At 39.8% G+C, this 17,326-nt stretch overlaps 2 protein-coding genes across 3 annotated transcripts in view; one reads left to right on the forward strand and one right to left on the reverse strand.

Annotated features, from left to right (window-relative positions):
* Positions 1–9,524, reverse strand: part of uox (urate oxidase) — a 31,163-nt gene extending 21,639 nt beyond the window's left edge. The window contains exons 1-2 of one of the 2 annotated variants that reach the window (XM_079843964.1): positions 9,393–9,524; positions 2,069–2,183 (exon numbers count right to left, since the gene is read on the reverse strand). In XM_079843964.1, coding sequence (XP_079700090.1) covers positions 2,069–2,101 — 33 coding nt within the window. In that variant the 5' untranslated portion in view covers positions 2,102–2,183; positions 9,393–9,524. Of the gene's footprint in view, positions 1–2,068; positions 2,184–2,287; positions 2,602–9,392 lie in introns of those variants that run through there. The other variant, XM_079843965.1, reaches the window with a different exon arrangement.
* Positions 9,525–10,246: 722 nt separating this feature from the next.
* The window catches only part of rpf1 (ribosome production factor 1 homolog), a 30,226-nt gene continuing 23,146 nt past the window's right edge, over positions 10,247–17,326 (forward strand). The window contains exons 1-2 of the mRNA XM_079843970.1: positions 10,247–10,563; positions 10,897–10,953. Coding sequence (XP_079700096.1) covers positions 10,318–10,563; positions 10,897–10,953 — 303 coding nt within the window. The 5' untranslated portion in view covers positions 10,247–10,317. The remainder of the gene's footprint in view (positions 10,564–10,896; positions 10,954–17,326) is intronic.

Here is a 17,326-nt window from a genome sequence, read left to right on the forward strand (position 1 = left end):
AAACAAAGCCTAAGTTCTTGACCCTGCGGAAGATAATTTTGTTCTTCACATTTTACTACAAGTAGACTATCAGTTTTGGAACATCTGGAGAAAACATGAAGATATTAGAAAACGATGCTTCTTTCCTGCTCGTGTCATCCCTTTCAGCGCAAAGAGGCATGACGATCTGTGGGGAAATATAAAAAAAAAATTTCTTTAACTAACTAATATTAAACTTATATAATTTATATTTCGATTCTTTACAGATATTTATTTAAATGTTTTGCAGACTGTAGTATGTTGTTTCCCTGATGGAAGTAGGCCTACTAAAATAAACACGCATGTTTGAGCCTTATAGCCTATTTTTTATTTTCAAAATGTAGGCTATTTAATTGAGGTATATATATAGCCTACTCCTCAATCTCAATTAAATAGCCTACATTTTTGAAAATAAAAAATATAAACGAATAATATATTTAACGAATATATAACGAATTTATAAATATAATATAGGCTATAAAAAAAATATAGGCGTGCGTGCGTAGCCGCCACCCCCAACCACTGCGCCACTGCACATTGCACTGCCGTGTTATATTTCGTTCTCCCTTCTCTTTTTTTAATATGAAGTGCTGTTTGAATTTCCAAGATAGAAACGCATTCTTGCCCTGGCTCTGTTGTTCTGGCTCCATCTCTACCTCTAGCTCCCGCTGCTCCTCTTCCGACTCCATTGTGACTGATCACGCAAACCGTGCATTTTTTCGTTTTCATATTGGGCCGTTCTGAGAAATGCATTGAGTTGCCTTAATTTATTTAGAGAGTAAATAAACTCATGAAACAGAGAAGTATCGTTAATGTTATCCATTGATTTCAACAATGTAACTGTATTCTAAATATCAACTATTTAAATTGTAACTGTAATGGAATACAGTTACTTATAATATGTATTCTGAATACGTAGGCTAATGCCAGTACATGTATTCCGTTACTGCCCAACACTGTGAACACGACCTATTAAAGCGCTAAGACATGGGAACAGTATAGGCTATAGCTAACATTCACATTTGAATATTTATCGCAAGTCATATCGTCATCGCAATATTAAACAATGTTATCGCACATCGCAGCTTTTCCTCATATCGTGCAGCCCTAGTCATGATGATGGCTGCTAACAGGAAAGTAGATGATTTTGTTCTATTTCAAATATCTTTGATTATTTTCCACCTTACATTCCCTTAGGGCAAATTCCAAATGGCATTTTTGCACTCTCGAAAGGCACTTTGGGAAGGGGACGCCATTTGTAGGGGTGTTCCAAACGAAACTGGATCACGAATGGCCCTTCCACAAGGCCGTTAGCATAGGGTACATGTGATGGTCACTTCAAGGAAGTAATTTTATCATTTATGGTCATGTGACTCAGCAAATCGAGGGTATGCATGATGTCACAGTTACTGCGGTGGCAAAAAGACTTTGGTTTTCAGCATGAATGCCGCAGAAAAAAAAAAACACAAAACACATCTCAAATGGGAAAGAGCTTTGAGATTGACTGTAAAAATAGATTTGACAAAAAATCTGAGGTATATTTTACAGACTTCCGAAAGCTACAGAAAAGAGCAAATGGATCGCTGCAATTCACAGAAACAACTGGACTCCAGGCAGCAAAACATAGAATTGCAGTTATAATTTTTTCTCAATATGTTCAATTTTGGGCTAAAATCATACTCTATAAATTGTATTGTTAAACATTGTTTTGACAACTCATCAATTAAATATTTACCATAGTATATTCTGCCTAATTTGATGTTTTTAAATAACCACTGACAAAAACTTAGTTTTAGGGCTGGACGGTATGACGATATATTTGATATGTGATAATGTGATAAATACCTACCTGTATTTATATAAAGCATTCAAAGGCAAATTTGCTTTATGTATTTCCCCAGCATCGAAATCAGGCACATATAAATGTCAGGAAAAAGATTCCTGGTTGCATGTCAATATCCATGGATCACTGGATCTTTGGTAAGTTGTAAGGAACACTTATATCGAGTCCCACCTTTAATTTAAACTGAAAATAATTTGTTTTACTCACGTTTTCGCAGTTTCCCCTATTTAGTCCAGTCATGCAGCAGCTCTTCTGCCACTCAGTCCAGCTGAGGGGGCGTCTTCCGGCGGGAAAGTGACATCAATGCATTCTGTAATGGTGGCTGTTTCAGAGGAACGAGAGTAGGATCATGCTACTCATGCATTATATACCACTATTAAAGGGATAATTCACCCAAAAACGAAATGTTTATGTTTATCTGCTTACCCCCAGGGCATCCAAGATGTAGGTGTCTTTATTTCTTCAGTAGAACACAAATGAAGATGTTTAACTCAAACCGTTGCGTGATAGTCGTATAATGCATGTCAATGGGGATATTTTAGAGTATGAAAGCAATGAGAGTAAAAACACATAGACATACGAATCCTTATTAAACCATGTCATGTCTGGATGTCTTTAGACACGAAACGATCGTTTTTTGTGAGAAACCGAACAGTTTTTGGTTATTTTTTTACCTCTTATCAGACAAATGTCATCTAGTACTCCCAGTGCCATAACTTCCAGCGAATAAGGTCGAAATACTAGCACGCAGGGGCGTAAATCGCGGGGGGGACGGGGGGGACAGGACCCCCCCAATCTGAGGGCTGTCCCCCCCTGAAAACCATGCTGAGTATTGTAAATAATATAATGATATATACTTAAAATAAATGTGTAAGTAGTAAAACAATACAAACGCAAACGGGACACAAAAAAAATGCGTTTTAAGTTTAGAAACATTTTGAGTCCCCCCTCCCCCTTACCCCACAGTGGTTTGATCCACCGCGCACCTCACCTAACGTTACCCATAGAACGTAGATAAAGTACCACACAAGTTTGGGGAGATAACAAAGCTCTTCAGACAGCAGTTGTGAAACTCCAGTAAGCTGTTTTATTCACTTTAAACATCAGATGAAGTGATTATTTTCTCTTTAATACAGATTAGACAAAACACTGTTAACATCACTTGCCCACTGCGGCACTGCCCCGGGCCACCGTCGTTTTAATTTTTATAGTAATAAAATCATTTGACACAACTATTACAAACTGAACGTGTCTGCTCAATACAGCACGAGCCGAACGGGCAAACAGCTGACAGACAAGATGATCGCAGAAGATTTGGTTTCAAAGCGAAATGTAAAAGCGCCTATTTAAGGGAGTGTGTCATTGTACTGTTTTGTAGTTGTGTTTTTCATTACGAATAATTGGCTAATGAACCCAAAATACAAGCAACCCGCCCCCGAATTGGCGCTCATTCTAAACCTAAAGGTTTTGCTCAATATGAAGTGGCAGATCAGAGGGCTTGCTGCAGCTGAATATCTAAAGATCTGAATATCATAGTATAAAATACTTTGTGGAGGACGCAAGATAATTTAATATTTATAATATGACTGCGTGGTGAACCTTAATCGTATTTAAACCACTATCACTTTGTGTTGTTGGTCAGATAAAATGAAAGAGAAAAGAAAAATAGACATTACATAATTTTTCAGTGCACCAAAACGCCAAGTAGCCTAAGTACGAAATGTTTTTTGTTTTTTGTGGTACACATATCCTTATAAGAAACGATTTTGGCTGTATTATTTGTGTCCCCTTCAAAATTTGCTCTTGAGAAATTTCATGTTTATTGTCCCCCCCAACTGTTAGATGAAATTTACGCCCCTGCTAGCACGATCAAATATATATATATACGTAGATGCCTCATTCGACCGATCCGCGCAGGCACTAATGAGGAATCTGTATCTATGATCGCGCCGGTATTTTGCATGTATTTTGACCTTATTCGCCGGAAGGGTGCGGGGACTGCTGATGCATTTTTCTTACACAAACACATCGATTAGCTTCAGAAGGCCTTTATTAACTCCCCGGAGCCGTGTGTAGCACGTTATTTGATGGACAGATGCATTTTTTATGGACTTCAAAAACAGAGCAACTATTACTGTTATTTTAATGCTTGGATTAGCCAGAACATTTTTAATATAATGTCATATACACCTAGGATGACTTGAGGGTGAGTAAATCATGGGCTAATTTTCATTTTTGGGTGAACTATCCCTTTAACAACACCTTATGCAAGGACCCAAACTAATTTCAGATTTTGTCAGCCTCTATTATGAAAAACTTTATCAGTCTAACTTTAATTATGAGTTTTGTAAATCATTTACTAATGACGGCAAAGAGTCTATATTCCATTGATTAGAAATGAATTCAAAAACCTTCGTGAATCCAACCTTGGGAAGGAGGAATTACTGTCAGCTATCCAATATATGAAAAAGAGTCCGGGTCCAGATGGGCTTTCGACTGAATTCTACCAACACTTCTGTATTGGAAGATCCCCATTTATTTTTGTTTAATGAATGTATTAAAAAAGGATTTGGTCAAAACTAAACAAGGCTGACTCTGACTCCTCCCTGATTCCTAAACCAGATAAAGATGCCCAAAATATAGATAATTGGAGACCTATCACTCTCTTAAACAGTGGCGGAGCCAGAGGGGTGTCCACCACCCTGGGTGCCACCGCAAAAATTAGATCGCTATTTCCATTTCACCTCCTAATGAAAAAATATATATTTTGACATGCGGCGGCGCTGCACATTGTTCATGTAGGCTATTAACTTTGAATATTAAGAGAATATTAACGTTAGTTGCCAAACCGATTGGGGTCGCTGCATAAGCGCAGAGTTGTTCAAAATCCTGCAGCGCCATTCACATACTGTAGTTTTCCATTAAACGACACAATTTGTCTCAAAACGTTTTTAATGTATAATGACTTCACCATAGATGGGAAGAGTGTGTATAGACATTTTTCAGCAAAGTCTGTATTAATGGAAAAATATTTAGCTATAGATTGCGCTTTTTTTTTGTTTCCATTTGTGCAGTTCTTACAGTAAAACACATCGACGCCACTTTTTTTCATTCTTGAAGTGAACTTTTTTGCCAGTATGGTGATTAGATTCACTGTTTTGCATCGCCGGCTTAAACATGAGAACGCTTCGGTTACTTACGTAACCTTGGTTCCCTGAGAAGAGGGAACGAGTATTGCGTTTTGCTAAACGCTATGGGGGAATTTCCTTTCCTCGAGATTTTGAAGCAAATTTTTATCCTAAAAATACCATGTAAAACGCAGTGCAGCTGCACAGCTCTCAGCAGGAAGCAGTTGCGCGCTGATTGGCTGTGCCGCTGCAACTGCAGGAACCTATGGCAAGACCGCTGGGCGGGACGGACCAATCAGGTCCCTCTAATATTCCCGCCACAAGGGGCAGCAGAATTTGTATAGCCTAGGGCAGGGGTCTTCACACTCGGTCCTGGAGGGCCGCTGTCCTGCAGAGTTTAGCTCCAACCTCAAATAAACACACCTGAACCTATTAATCAGTGTCTTACAAGGCCCTAGTTAGACATTGATTAGCTGATTCAGGTGTGTTTAATTGGGGTTGGAGCTAAACTCTGCAGGACAGCGGCCCTCCAGGACCGAGTGTGGAGACCCCTGGCCTAGGGTATAAAAGACCCTGTCTCGCCAGGTTTGTCAGGTTAATCGACTGAAGCGACTCCCTGAGCAAGCAAAGCACGGCAAGCAAACGCAATATTCGTTCCCTCTTCTCATGGAACCGAGGTTACGTAAGTAACCGAAGCGTTCCCTTTCGAGAGTACTCTCGTATTGCGTTTTGTTAAACACTATGGGGGACCAATGCAAAACGCCGTGCTCGCTTAACGGCTCTTATAGCCTGGAGAAACCATACCCAGGCCGACCTAAGTGGGCCCGTAAATATGATATTCATAGAAGTCCCCAATATGAGCCAGACCTGAGTCGGGCTATTTCAATGAGAACAACACACAATGATATATGTATATATAATATATATACAGGTATATAGACCAGACAGAGTCGGGCCAATAGGAATATTGAACGACCACACAAGTCGAGTCATATAAGGAATGTGCTTATGACTTTTACAAATACTTAACCCAGACCGGACTATCGGGCCGAAAGGGGTTCATATGTATCATGCAGCGAGAAGCCCAGCCTGTAAGGCAGGGACATCCAAATTATAAATCTGATAAAAGTGGACGGGGAGGCCCAGCCTGCCACCGCACAGATATCATCCAGTGAAATGCCAGTAGACCAAACCCATGACGAGGCCATAACTCTAGTAGAATGGGCTTTGATGCCAATAGGGTCTTTGGACTCATAAGCCAGCGAGATAGCATCCACTATCCATCGTGGCAAGGTCTGCTTTGTAACCGCGCACCCGCAGGTGCGGCCGCCAAAGCACACAAAGAGCTGTTCAGTTTGCCTGAAAGCAGCGGAACGCTCTATGTAAATTCTCAGCGCTCTGACAGGACAGAGCAAATTAGCATCTTCCTCATCTACCGATGATGAGAGTGCTGAAAGTGAATGACCTGTGCTCTGAACGGAGTCGAGAGAACCTTAGGTACATATCCATGTCTTAGTTTGAGGACGACTTAGAGTCATTTGGCCCAAATTCCAGACAAGAGGCGCTCACTGAGAGCGCGTGCAGATCACCCACTCGCTTAACTGATGCGATTGCTAGCAGAAATGCGGTCTTGAGTGATAGGAGCTTTAAGCTCACCAAATGCAGAGGCTCGAATGTTGAGCCTGTCATAGCATCCAGGACCGTGGACAGGTCCCATATAGGGACTGAAGGGGGGCGAGGTGGGTGAAGCCTTCTAGCCCCTTTGAGGAAGCGCACGATAAGATTGTTCTTCCCCAGTGATAGTCCATTCACTTGAGTGTGGTACGCTGCTATAGCAGCCACATAAACTTTGAGCGTGGAGGGGGAACGACCAGCGTCCAGTAGCTCTTGTAAAAAAGTGAGCACTTCTGACACTTCACAGTTATGTGGGATCAGAATTCGTGCTTTACACCAGTCCGAAAAGACTGACCATTGCCTGAATAGAGCTGCCTGGTCGCGGGGGCTCTAGCTTCAGAAATAGTGTTTAATACACTTTCAGAGAGGTTCTCGTGTACCCGTTGATGGGCCAGACATGAAGAGCCCATAGATCGGGATGGGGATGCCAGATCTGCCGTTTCGCTTGCATGAGGAGGTCTCTCCTCAGCGGAATTGTCCACGAGGCTGTATCTAACATCCGACTTAGCTGTGAGAACCATGGTTGATTTCTCCAGAGCGGGGCTATTAAAAGCACAGCGTATTTGCTCTCCCTGATCATCTCTATGACCTAAAGGAACATTGAGATTGGGGGAAAAGCGTAAAGAGGAAGGCTGGACCATTCGTGGGCCAGTTTGGAGAAAATATATTAAGCATTGAGCATTGTCTTGTGAGGCGAAAAGATCCACTTTTGCCTCGCCAAACATGCCCCAAATTGTCTGAATTGTTTGTGGGTGAAGAGACCAGCGCGGCAGAAGCGAGAGAAGAGGAGAGCTCCGTATGTCCGCGGCGCTATTTAATGCGGCGGAAGCATAGCGTTCTCTGTCCGCGGCGCTTCACAATCGCAGCGGACGCGAGAGAAGAGTGGGGAGAGCTTTAAGCTCTTAGAAGTGGCGTTGCAGCAGCAACACACACACACGTAGACACAGTATAAAGGATATTTTAACGGCGGATGGCGCAGCTCGAACAGCAGGCGGCTGAAGGTGGAGACCAGGCAGGAATCCGGCGTCCTCAGGGCTGCAGGGAGTTCTGCTGGTAGCGTTTCGACGGCGGGCTTCAATCCAGAGCTCAGCGAGGTGAGTCGCTGAAGAAGAAATAATCTGACAAAACTGGCGAGACAGGGTCTTTTTTACCCTTGGCTATGCAAATTCTGCTGCCCCTTGTGGCAGAAATATTAGAGGAACCTGATTGGTCCGTCCCGCCCAGTGGTCTCGCCATAGGTTCCTGCAGTTGCAGCGGCACAGCCAATCAGCGCGCAGCTGCTTCCTGCTGAGAGCTGTGCAGCTGCACTGCGTTTTACATTATATTTTTAGGATAAAAATTTGCTTCAAAATCTTGAGGAAAGGAAATTCCCCCATAGCGTTTAGCAAAACGCAATACGAGAGTACTCTCGAAAGGGAACGCGGCGCGTCTAGTGCGCGGCATATGGTGCTTCATCAATAGCGTGAACACAGAGAGCCCGTCTTGCGCTCGAATAGACAATATACATCAAGGTATGCCAAAATAGCGAGTATCATAGTAAACAGTCAGCTATGTCTTAACCGAATGAAAGCAGTTGACAAATGAAATAGGATTCAATATTGTGCATTTGCTCTTAAAGTGACCGCATCAACCTATAGCCTATGTCCTTCCATCTGTCATTTAAGTTAATCAAAGAACAAAAAAAAAAGAAAAATAAATCACCCACTGATCTTGACTTATGTAGCTTAAACATGCATTCATCATGCATTCATCTATATTTCATTTATACAGTGAAGATTATGCAATGTTTTATTTTTATTTGTGATGATTCAGTTTCTGTACCTGAATTAGGCCTACCATTAGACCTGAAACTTAATTCTTAGCACGGTTCTAACTTTATTGCTGACTGTTCACTTGTATTCAATAATGTTTTAAATATTGTAGTTATTGCTGTGGGATATCAGTTGGTATTGATAATTGTGAAATTTCACTGTTATCTACAAAAATTGTGGTTGCTTATTTATTAGAATACATGTTAGATCGGTCAAAACATGCCCATGTATAAAAGTCTAGTTCCACTACTGCTCTTAAATATAGACTATAAATTGTTTGCATTAGTTTATGCAAAAAGATTAAAATCCGGATTAAATTAAATCATTAATGAGTCTCAAACAGGTTTCATGAAAAATATACACATTAGTAATAACATCCGCCAATTGACGTAGACCAGTGTTTCCCACCCTTTTTTCAGTCATGGCACCCTTTGAAAATGTTCTCCATTTTGTGGTACCCCCTCGCATATGTTATGCTAGGGGTGTAACGGTACAGATTGCTCACGGTTTGGTTTGTATCACGGTTTTTGGTTCACGGTTTCGGTATGGTTCAGTATTATGTTCAGGGAAAAAAGGACTACTGTCAAATAAAAATAATAAGAACAAATAATTTAAATACAAGCAGCAGCACAAATAAATAGCTACTAGAGCAAAGGTACTAATAAAATAAGCAATGCTTTTCAGGTTTGTCAGGTAAGTCTAACATTAGTTTTCAGGTACAGAAATTGATCAAATGTAAAATAACATTGCATATTTGACTGTATAAATTAAAGATTAATCCTATTAAACTTACAAAAGCTATTCAATCAAGAGCAGTGAGTGATGTACTTGTCTTTTGTTGTTTGACATTGCGTCGTCTTTCTCGACTGTATAAAGTTTACTTAAGGCATAACAGACTATGTCTGCTAAAATACTCACCAAGATGGACATGTTGACATACTTTTTGCCTGAATGTGTCTGTTCGAGAGCAAGACTTGAAAGAGAACTCAATATTTGCGCGCTGTGAGACGTATGCGCGCTCTCGGATGAGTGCAAGAGACACATTTTCTCACAGCGCGCGCAACTTCTCATTCGCGTCTTCTGGCACTACACCCGGGTGATGACGGCGATTACAAAGAGAGAATTCTTTGAAAAATTTGAAGAAATAAAAATATATATATATTTGAAGGACTTTTTTACACGGCACCCCTGCTCTCGTGCGGCACCCCGGTTGGGAAACACTGACCTAGACTATTCTGATCAAATTGATTCTTATTGTGTTGTTAGATTTTTGTAAAGCCTTTTGACACCATCGAACACGGCTTCTTAGTTTTTGGTTTTGGTAATAATTGTATTGATATTTGAAATGTTTTATAAAGATATTAATAGCTCTATCCATTGTGGCATAGGCCTACGCATGGGCTGTCCAATCGCTCCCTTTCTGTTTTTATTAGTGGCTGAACTTTTTTCTATTCATGTTTTAAATAATCAAAACATTCTGGGACTGAAAATATTTGATAGAGAAGTACACAATTCTCAATTGGAAAATGGCACTGCTTTCTTTCTGAGAGATAAAAAGCCAGTTAAACGGCCATGGATGGAGTGCATATCTAAATTTTCCAAATCCTCTGGATTCATGTTAAATCTTAATATTATATTAATATTATATATTAATAAATGTTATATATGATATTATATTAATTATATTATATTAATTATATTATATTATTCGTATTTTTTGAACAATCATCTGAATATCCGCTAGATGACGCTAAACACAACACCAAACACACGTGGCAGAAGGAACTTCCAGTTGAACCGGAAGTAGAGTTTCTCACACACGTGAAGACAGAAGCAACAGAAAATGGATTCTAGCGAGTTAACAACGATAGAAAGTGTTTCTAAGAAAAATGGGAAAACTAAGAAACCAAAGCGAAAGGTGAAACCCGACGAAGCTCCAGTGGAGAAGATGGATATGGCGGAGGGTGAAGTAACAGACGAGAAACCAGTGTCAGGAGCGTGTTTTCCTCCAGCGTTCAGCATGTCTGATATCAAAAACAAGCAGCGCAGACATGCGATGTTCCTTAAACTCAAGGAGCAGAAAAGAAAGGTGACATCTCACAGACACTCTTATTGAAGCGCACATGAACAATACACTTTGGCTGTGTTTCAAAACCTAGTGCGCTACTACTACAGACAGCCATTTGGACATCATCAGCAAGACAGAACGAGTCAATAAGATGGCCAAAAAATGCACACGCGCCTTTGGTGTCCTCAAGATCTATTCGTTCGTATTTTAAGGAATAATAAAAACACGACCAAAACATCACTTTTACTTATATGCTAGCTCACTAAGGTCTGAGACACGGCCAGCTCCAGAACATGTCAAGAATTCCCCGAAGTGTCTGTATTATATGTTAAAGCTATCATTTATGTCTTTCAGCAAAAGTTGGAAGTGAAAAAGAAAAGAAAAAAGGAGAGAAAAGCTCTTGGTGATAAGGTATGTTTGGTTTACTGTATTTCACAGCATCTGTCATCAGACAAGCTTTCATAAATCTTGACGTTTTCACTCAACTACATTAGATGATCAATTAAATCTAATTCCCTTGCAAAAAAAATTTCTTTGCACTTAGAGATGGGCAATTAAGGTTAAACACTTGTGTTACGTCCTTGTGGTCTATAATGCTATATATTACACTAAAGTTTTTAAAGAAAGGTGAGTAAACACTTTTGAAACAATTATTTCACAACAGTCATGTAAAAATTGTGGCATTATTTTTTCATTGCATGATGGTTTTCTATTAGATTCTTGCTACATTTTATGTAATTTGTGAGGTAAGTATAGTCAGATTAAATTTACTTGCACAAAATCAGTTAATTTAGATCGTCTGAATATTATGTAGAAAAAAAAATACCAGTTTCCTGTTATTTTAATTTGTGTATATTATTTATATCTCTTCTATGAATTAAATGTTTTTTGAAATGTGTATTTTGATTTCAAACCATACTTCAAAAGTGCCATTCCTCTATTTGGTATTTTAATTTAAAGGGGTGGTAAACCACGATTTCACTATTCTAACTTTAGCTAACGTGTAATGTTGCTGCTTGAGCATAAACAACATCTGCAAAGTTACAACGTTTAAAGCAAAGGGAGATATTTGCTTTGAAAGAAATCAGTTTCTAAGAACTACAGCAAACGGCCAGGAAGCGACTACACACATTCCTCCAGGGTTGGTGACATCACCAGGCTCAATATTTACATAAACCCCTCCTCCGAGAATATTAAATAAGGGGGGGTGAGGCCATTTTGTATCGCGGCGCTGTTGTGGTATAGTCAGGCTGGAGTGTTGTTGCCGCGATGCCGAGGAAACGCTGTTATTTTCATCCGGATTGCAGGTCTGGGGCACTTGCTCTGTTCAGCCTTCATTGGGACGGGGGTGCGTTGCAGAGCGTTTAACATAAAACATGTTATATGCACGTGTGTTTTAGGGCTGCAACGACGCGTCGACGTCGTCGATGACGTCGACTACGAAAATACAAAAATACGTGCGTGAAATGCGTCGACGCGTCGGCGGCACATTATTTACGTTCTAGAATGGAACAGAAGATCTAGAATAATGGCAGCTTCTGCTCCCGGGCATAGTGAAAATGATCATTTATCATATAAAGCCAGACCGCGACATTCAAAAGTGTGGGAGTACTTTAAACAGAAGCCGAATAAAACTGTGCTTTGTTCGCTCTGTAACGCCGGTTTCACACTGCACGCGGTGGCAGAGCAGAAGCTGTGCGCGTGGAGAGCAGGAGCTTTCACACACTGCCTGTCAGTGTTGCCAAGTCCGCTTTTTTCCGCGGAATTGGGCTACTTCTACACTGTTGCCGCGGGCTGTGTCTCATGTCCGCGGGTTGAAGCAAAAAAACACACATATTTAACCCCCCGAACGCGATGTTTACCAGAGAACCTCCCCGAAACGCGATTGGGCTTGTTTTGGGCTAGTTTTGAGTAACGAATGGGTGGGTTTTGTTGTGTAAACCTGGCAACCCTGCTGCCAGTGTTCTCTCGCGCAGCTGAACGCGCCACGCGTGTATTGCAACAGATGGTCACATTTTCCTGGGTTCTTCTCCGACCCCAGTACGTCTCGTGCTTTTATTTATTATGGGCTGCATATATCTCCTGTATATGCGACCTGGTTCCGCTCTGTCCCAAACACATATGCATAATAACTTGCTGTATATAGGTAGTTTACATGATTAAAGTAACATTACAGTTAAGATATGCCTCTAGCTTTAATCATTTAAATGTGTCTTTGAAGGTTGGGCAAAAACTTCTGGCAGCTTTAGTCGTTGTTTATGCACATGTATCTTCAAAATAGACGACTAGTTATACATTAACACTATGCTGAAAGCTCCTGTATGTGAACCTTTTGCAGATAAATATAAGTGCATTTTCGTTTACTATTGACACAAATCAATAAGTAAATCATACTCAACTACTATAGTAAACAACTTTTCCTAATTAGGCCTACTCTGTATACATTTTATGATGAATAGTATCATTATATATTATGTTTAAAAAGCTTCTTGTGTTCATATATTTCATTATAAAATGGCATACTATGTACACTACCCTTCCTGAAATACAATTAATATTGTCATCATTCATTGATTTCATGTTAAAATAATATACAAATTCACTACCCTCTTTGAAATACAATAATCAGTAAAAAAGAATCATAAAATTAATCCGGAAAAATAATCGTTAGATTAGTCGACTAATCGAAAAAAAAAAAAAATAATCGTTAGATTAGTCGACAGAAAAAATAATCGTTAGTTGCAGCTCTAGTGTGTTTGAGTCAGCGGGGAATCAGGCGCGCGCGGGGCTCCCTGCAGCACATCCACGGAGGAGAACATCCACCGTCTTCGCGATTTCAATGCCAGATTTGCACAACGTCAGCTGCGTGAAAAAAACACTGCCGGTGCGTGGATGCACGACGCGCGCGCTGCACATTTCACGGAGGACAACACAAACTTCCACAAACTTCGCGAGTTCAATACAGGATATGCACAACTGCTTGTCCTGAAAGCTGGATTTACAAACAGAAGCTGTTCACGGGCCACAACCTGTAAGTCTGATTTATTTTTCATCGATGTGTTTTCCTGTAATAGGTTGTAGCAAGGAAGTAAACAGATGACAACGCTGTTCTGCAAACCAGTCTGTTAAATGCTCATTCATACTTAACGTTATCCGACGAACACCTAACGTTACAAACACTAACGTTAAAATCTCAACAGCGAACCTGACATTAGTGTAAATGATTCTTTGAGTAGAGCTTTTATGTATTGTTTATCTACAGGCATGCTAAACATGGTTCTGTGTGTGATTTGGCTAACTTACTAGTTAAAGCCAGTGCTTAGTGTTCGTTTTGGGTTAGTTCTTGCGACAGATATTTGGCTATAATCGTTCTAAAAATACAAAAGTTAAAGTGCCATTCAGTAGCGATCATTATAGATCCGCAGTCTTTACTCTTGAGGACTGAACAGGTTCTGCTCGATCATCTTCACTCAAATGTTCTGGGTCTGATTCGGGCTCAGATTGGTATGGTTTTATTGACGCCGTTGTTTCTAACACTGACCAAAGCACAGCCTCCGGTAAGGGGCGTGACGTTTCCGACATACGTGCACTAGGCGTTTAGCGAATCACAACACACTGGGCCACCCCACAAACACAATAAAGCCTTCAAAAGAATGTGTTTTACCACCCCTTTAATATTATTTTAATATTAATATGATACTTTAGATAAAGTCTTGGTATGGGCAAACAATTCAATAGTGAATGAGAAACAATTCGTAATGGTTAAAGGGTTAATTTAACCAAAAATTAAAATTCTGTCATTAATTACTCACCCTCATGTCGTTCCAAACCCGTAAGACCTTCGTTCCTCTTCGGAACACAAATGAAGATATTTTTGATGAAATCCGAGAGCTCTCTGACCCCTCCATAGACAGCTATTTAATTAACACTTTCAAGGCCCAGAAGGGTAGTAAAAACATCATAAAAATAGTCCATGTGACTCCAGCGGTTCAACCTTAATTTAATGAAGGGATGGGAATACTAGACTAGAAGAAATGGTTGAATAAAGTCGTTATTTTTGTGTTTTTTGCACACAAAAAGTATTCTCTATGCTTACTGCTGTCACTTGTGTGAAAAAATCCTGTTCGATTTGAGACAAGTGTTCATTGAATTGATTGTAAAATCAATTTTCCATTTCTAAAGACGTTTCCATTTTCAATGCCAAATATAGGCCAATCCACGGACAACTAACAGGCATTAGAACGAATGTAAAGATGGTGCTTGAGACGCACAAGTCAGCAAGATTTCGGATGATTTATTGGCGTGGAGTTTTGTGCACAATGACGCAAAACAGGAGTGCAACATTCTCGAAAAACAATAAGCAGAGTGGACTGCCATAACATCAATGAAAAACAATACTGCAGGCTTCAACATGGCTGTCTTTACGAAACATGGCTGTCTTTAGAAATGTCAAAAAATTTTGCCTACGTAGGCGATTGTAGCCCATGAAAAGAGGTTGAAAATAAAACTCAAAATTAACTGAAGGACTAGCCTACATCGAACGTGAAGTTTGTGTAGGATAAACACGCAGGGCTGCTACATTCTCCAAATTTGACAGTGGACTAGAAACATCTATCGCAGTCTACAACAGGGCTGCATTTATGATTTATGCTATTCAAAAATCTCCCAAATTATATTACGTAATTATCAATTACGTATATCCATTATAGACAACTGTTCAAAAATGAAACTTTAAATTAGAGCTGCAACTAACGATTATTTTTTCTGTCGACTAATCTAACGATTATTATTTTTTTTTTCGATTAGTCGACTAATCTAACGATTATTTTTCCGGATTAATCTTATGATTCTTTTTTACTGATTATTGTATTTCAAAGAGGGTAGTGAATTTGTATATTATTTTAACATGAAATCAATGAATGATGACAATATTAATTGTATTTCAGGAAGGGTAGTGTACATAGTATGCCATTTTATAATGAAATATATGAACACAAGAAGCTTTTTAAACATAATATATAATGATACTATTCATCATAAAATGTATACAGAGTAGGCCTAATAAGGAAAAGTTGTTTACTATAGTAGTTGAGTATGATTTACTTATTGATTTGTGTCAATAAACGAAAATGCACTTGTATTTATCTGTGTGACATTTCATATTTGCAATTTCCAAATATGAAATGTTGCTGCTATGAATAAGTTAGAGATGTGACCTTTCTTTATTATAAATCATTTAGTCACAGAAACTGTTCTCTCATGGCTGTTTGTAGCTTTATATGCACTTACTGTACTTTAATGCTATTTCAAAAAAGATGAAGTTTTAATAAATTAAATACATGATCATATGACTTTTTTGATGCTTTTTTCCATTTACAAAATATCGTGATATATCGTGGGCGATTTTCTTGCAATATATCGCCTGTCACAGAATCGCTGGTATCGTGATATATCGTTATCGTGGGCAAAATATCATGATATTATCGTATCGTGTGTTGACCTGTGATTCCCACCCCTAGATAGTAAGCTACTAGGTACTTAAATTGAATTAATAAAAACAACCATATTATTTTTTTCTTTTTAATTTAATTTCTATGAAAAGATTTCCCACAAATTATGAGCTGTGTATTTTCTGGTAATCAAATGAAGACATAATACATTAATTTAATTTATCTTTTAATATAATTAAACTTTTTTTTGTCAAACAAAGTGCTGCACAACTGAGCTTTATACGGTTAAAATTAAAACATAATGATCCAAGATGGCGCCGCGGATGGCTGCCTCGGTGTGGAGCTCTCCAGTTGTTTTGCTGTTTTTGTTAGTTTGTCCTGTTTTATGTCTGTCAGAAACTGTAAGTTTCACAAGAGACGAACTGCTGAACATTCGGCAGTGCACACCACCTAATTTGCAACCTGTTTTTGATTTTTCTGACGTTTTGCTGGATATTGTAGTCAGCGGAGCAGCAGCGTTGTTTGGGTACTGTAAGAAACGCAAGCGTGGGAAGCGAGCCGGTGCGCTCGTTAAGCTTAGACAGCGCGGCTTCAGAGCGCCGTTACCAAGCATTCATCTGGCGAATCTCCGCTCTCTACCAAACAAAATGGACGAACTTCTCCTGCTTTCAAGCAAAAACAAGGACTTTACAAACTCTACTGCTCTGTGTTTCACGGAAACCTGGCTGAACGAAGCCATTCCGGACAGCGCGTTACATCTACCGGACTTTCAGCTGTTCAGAGCGGATCGCGATACGGAGTTAACAGGGAAAACGCGCGGCGGTGGGACATGCTTTTACATCAACAGAAGGTGGTGTACGGATGTAACTGTGTTAAGAAGATGTGCTGTCCTGATGTGGAAGTGATGTTCATTAACTGTAAGCCGTTTTACTCACCGCGGGAGTTTTCCTCATTCATACTCGGAAGTGTTTACATTCCACCACAAGCACACGTGACTACTGCACTGCAACTGCTGGCTGATCTGATAACAGACACAGAACAACAACACCCGGATTCTGTTTTTATTATTCTAGGAGACTTTAATCAGGCACAACTCACACGTGAGCTGCCTAAATTCAAACAACACGTCACATGCCCCACCAGAGACAATAATATTTTGGACCATTGCTACACTACAATAAAAGGTGCATATCGCTCTGTCGCCCGAGCAGCTCTAGGACTCTCTGATCACTGCCTGGTCCATCTTTTACCAACTTACAGACAAAAACTCAAAACTGCTAAGCCAGAAATAAGGACTGTAAAGAGATGGACCAATGACACAGAGCAGGTCTTAC

This window comes from Gobio gobio, assembly GCF_949357685.1.
Source record: "Gobio gobio genome assembly, chromosome: 19".
NCBI lineage: Eukaryota > Metazoa > Chordata > Actinopteri > Cypriniformes > Gobionidae > Gobio > Gobio gobio.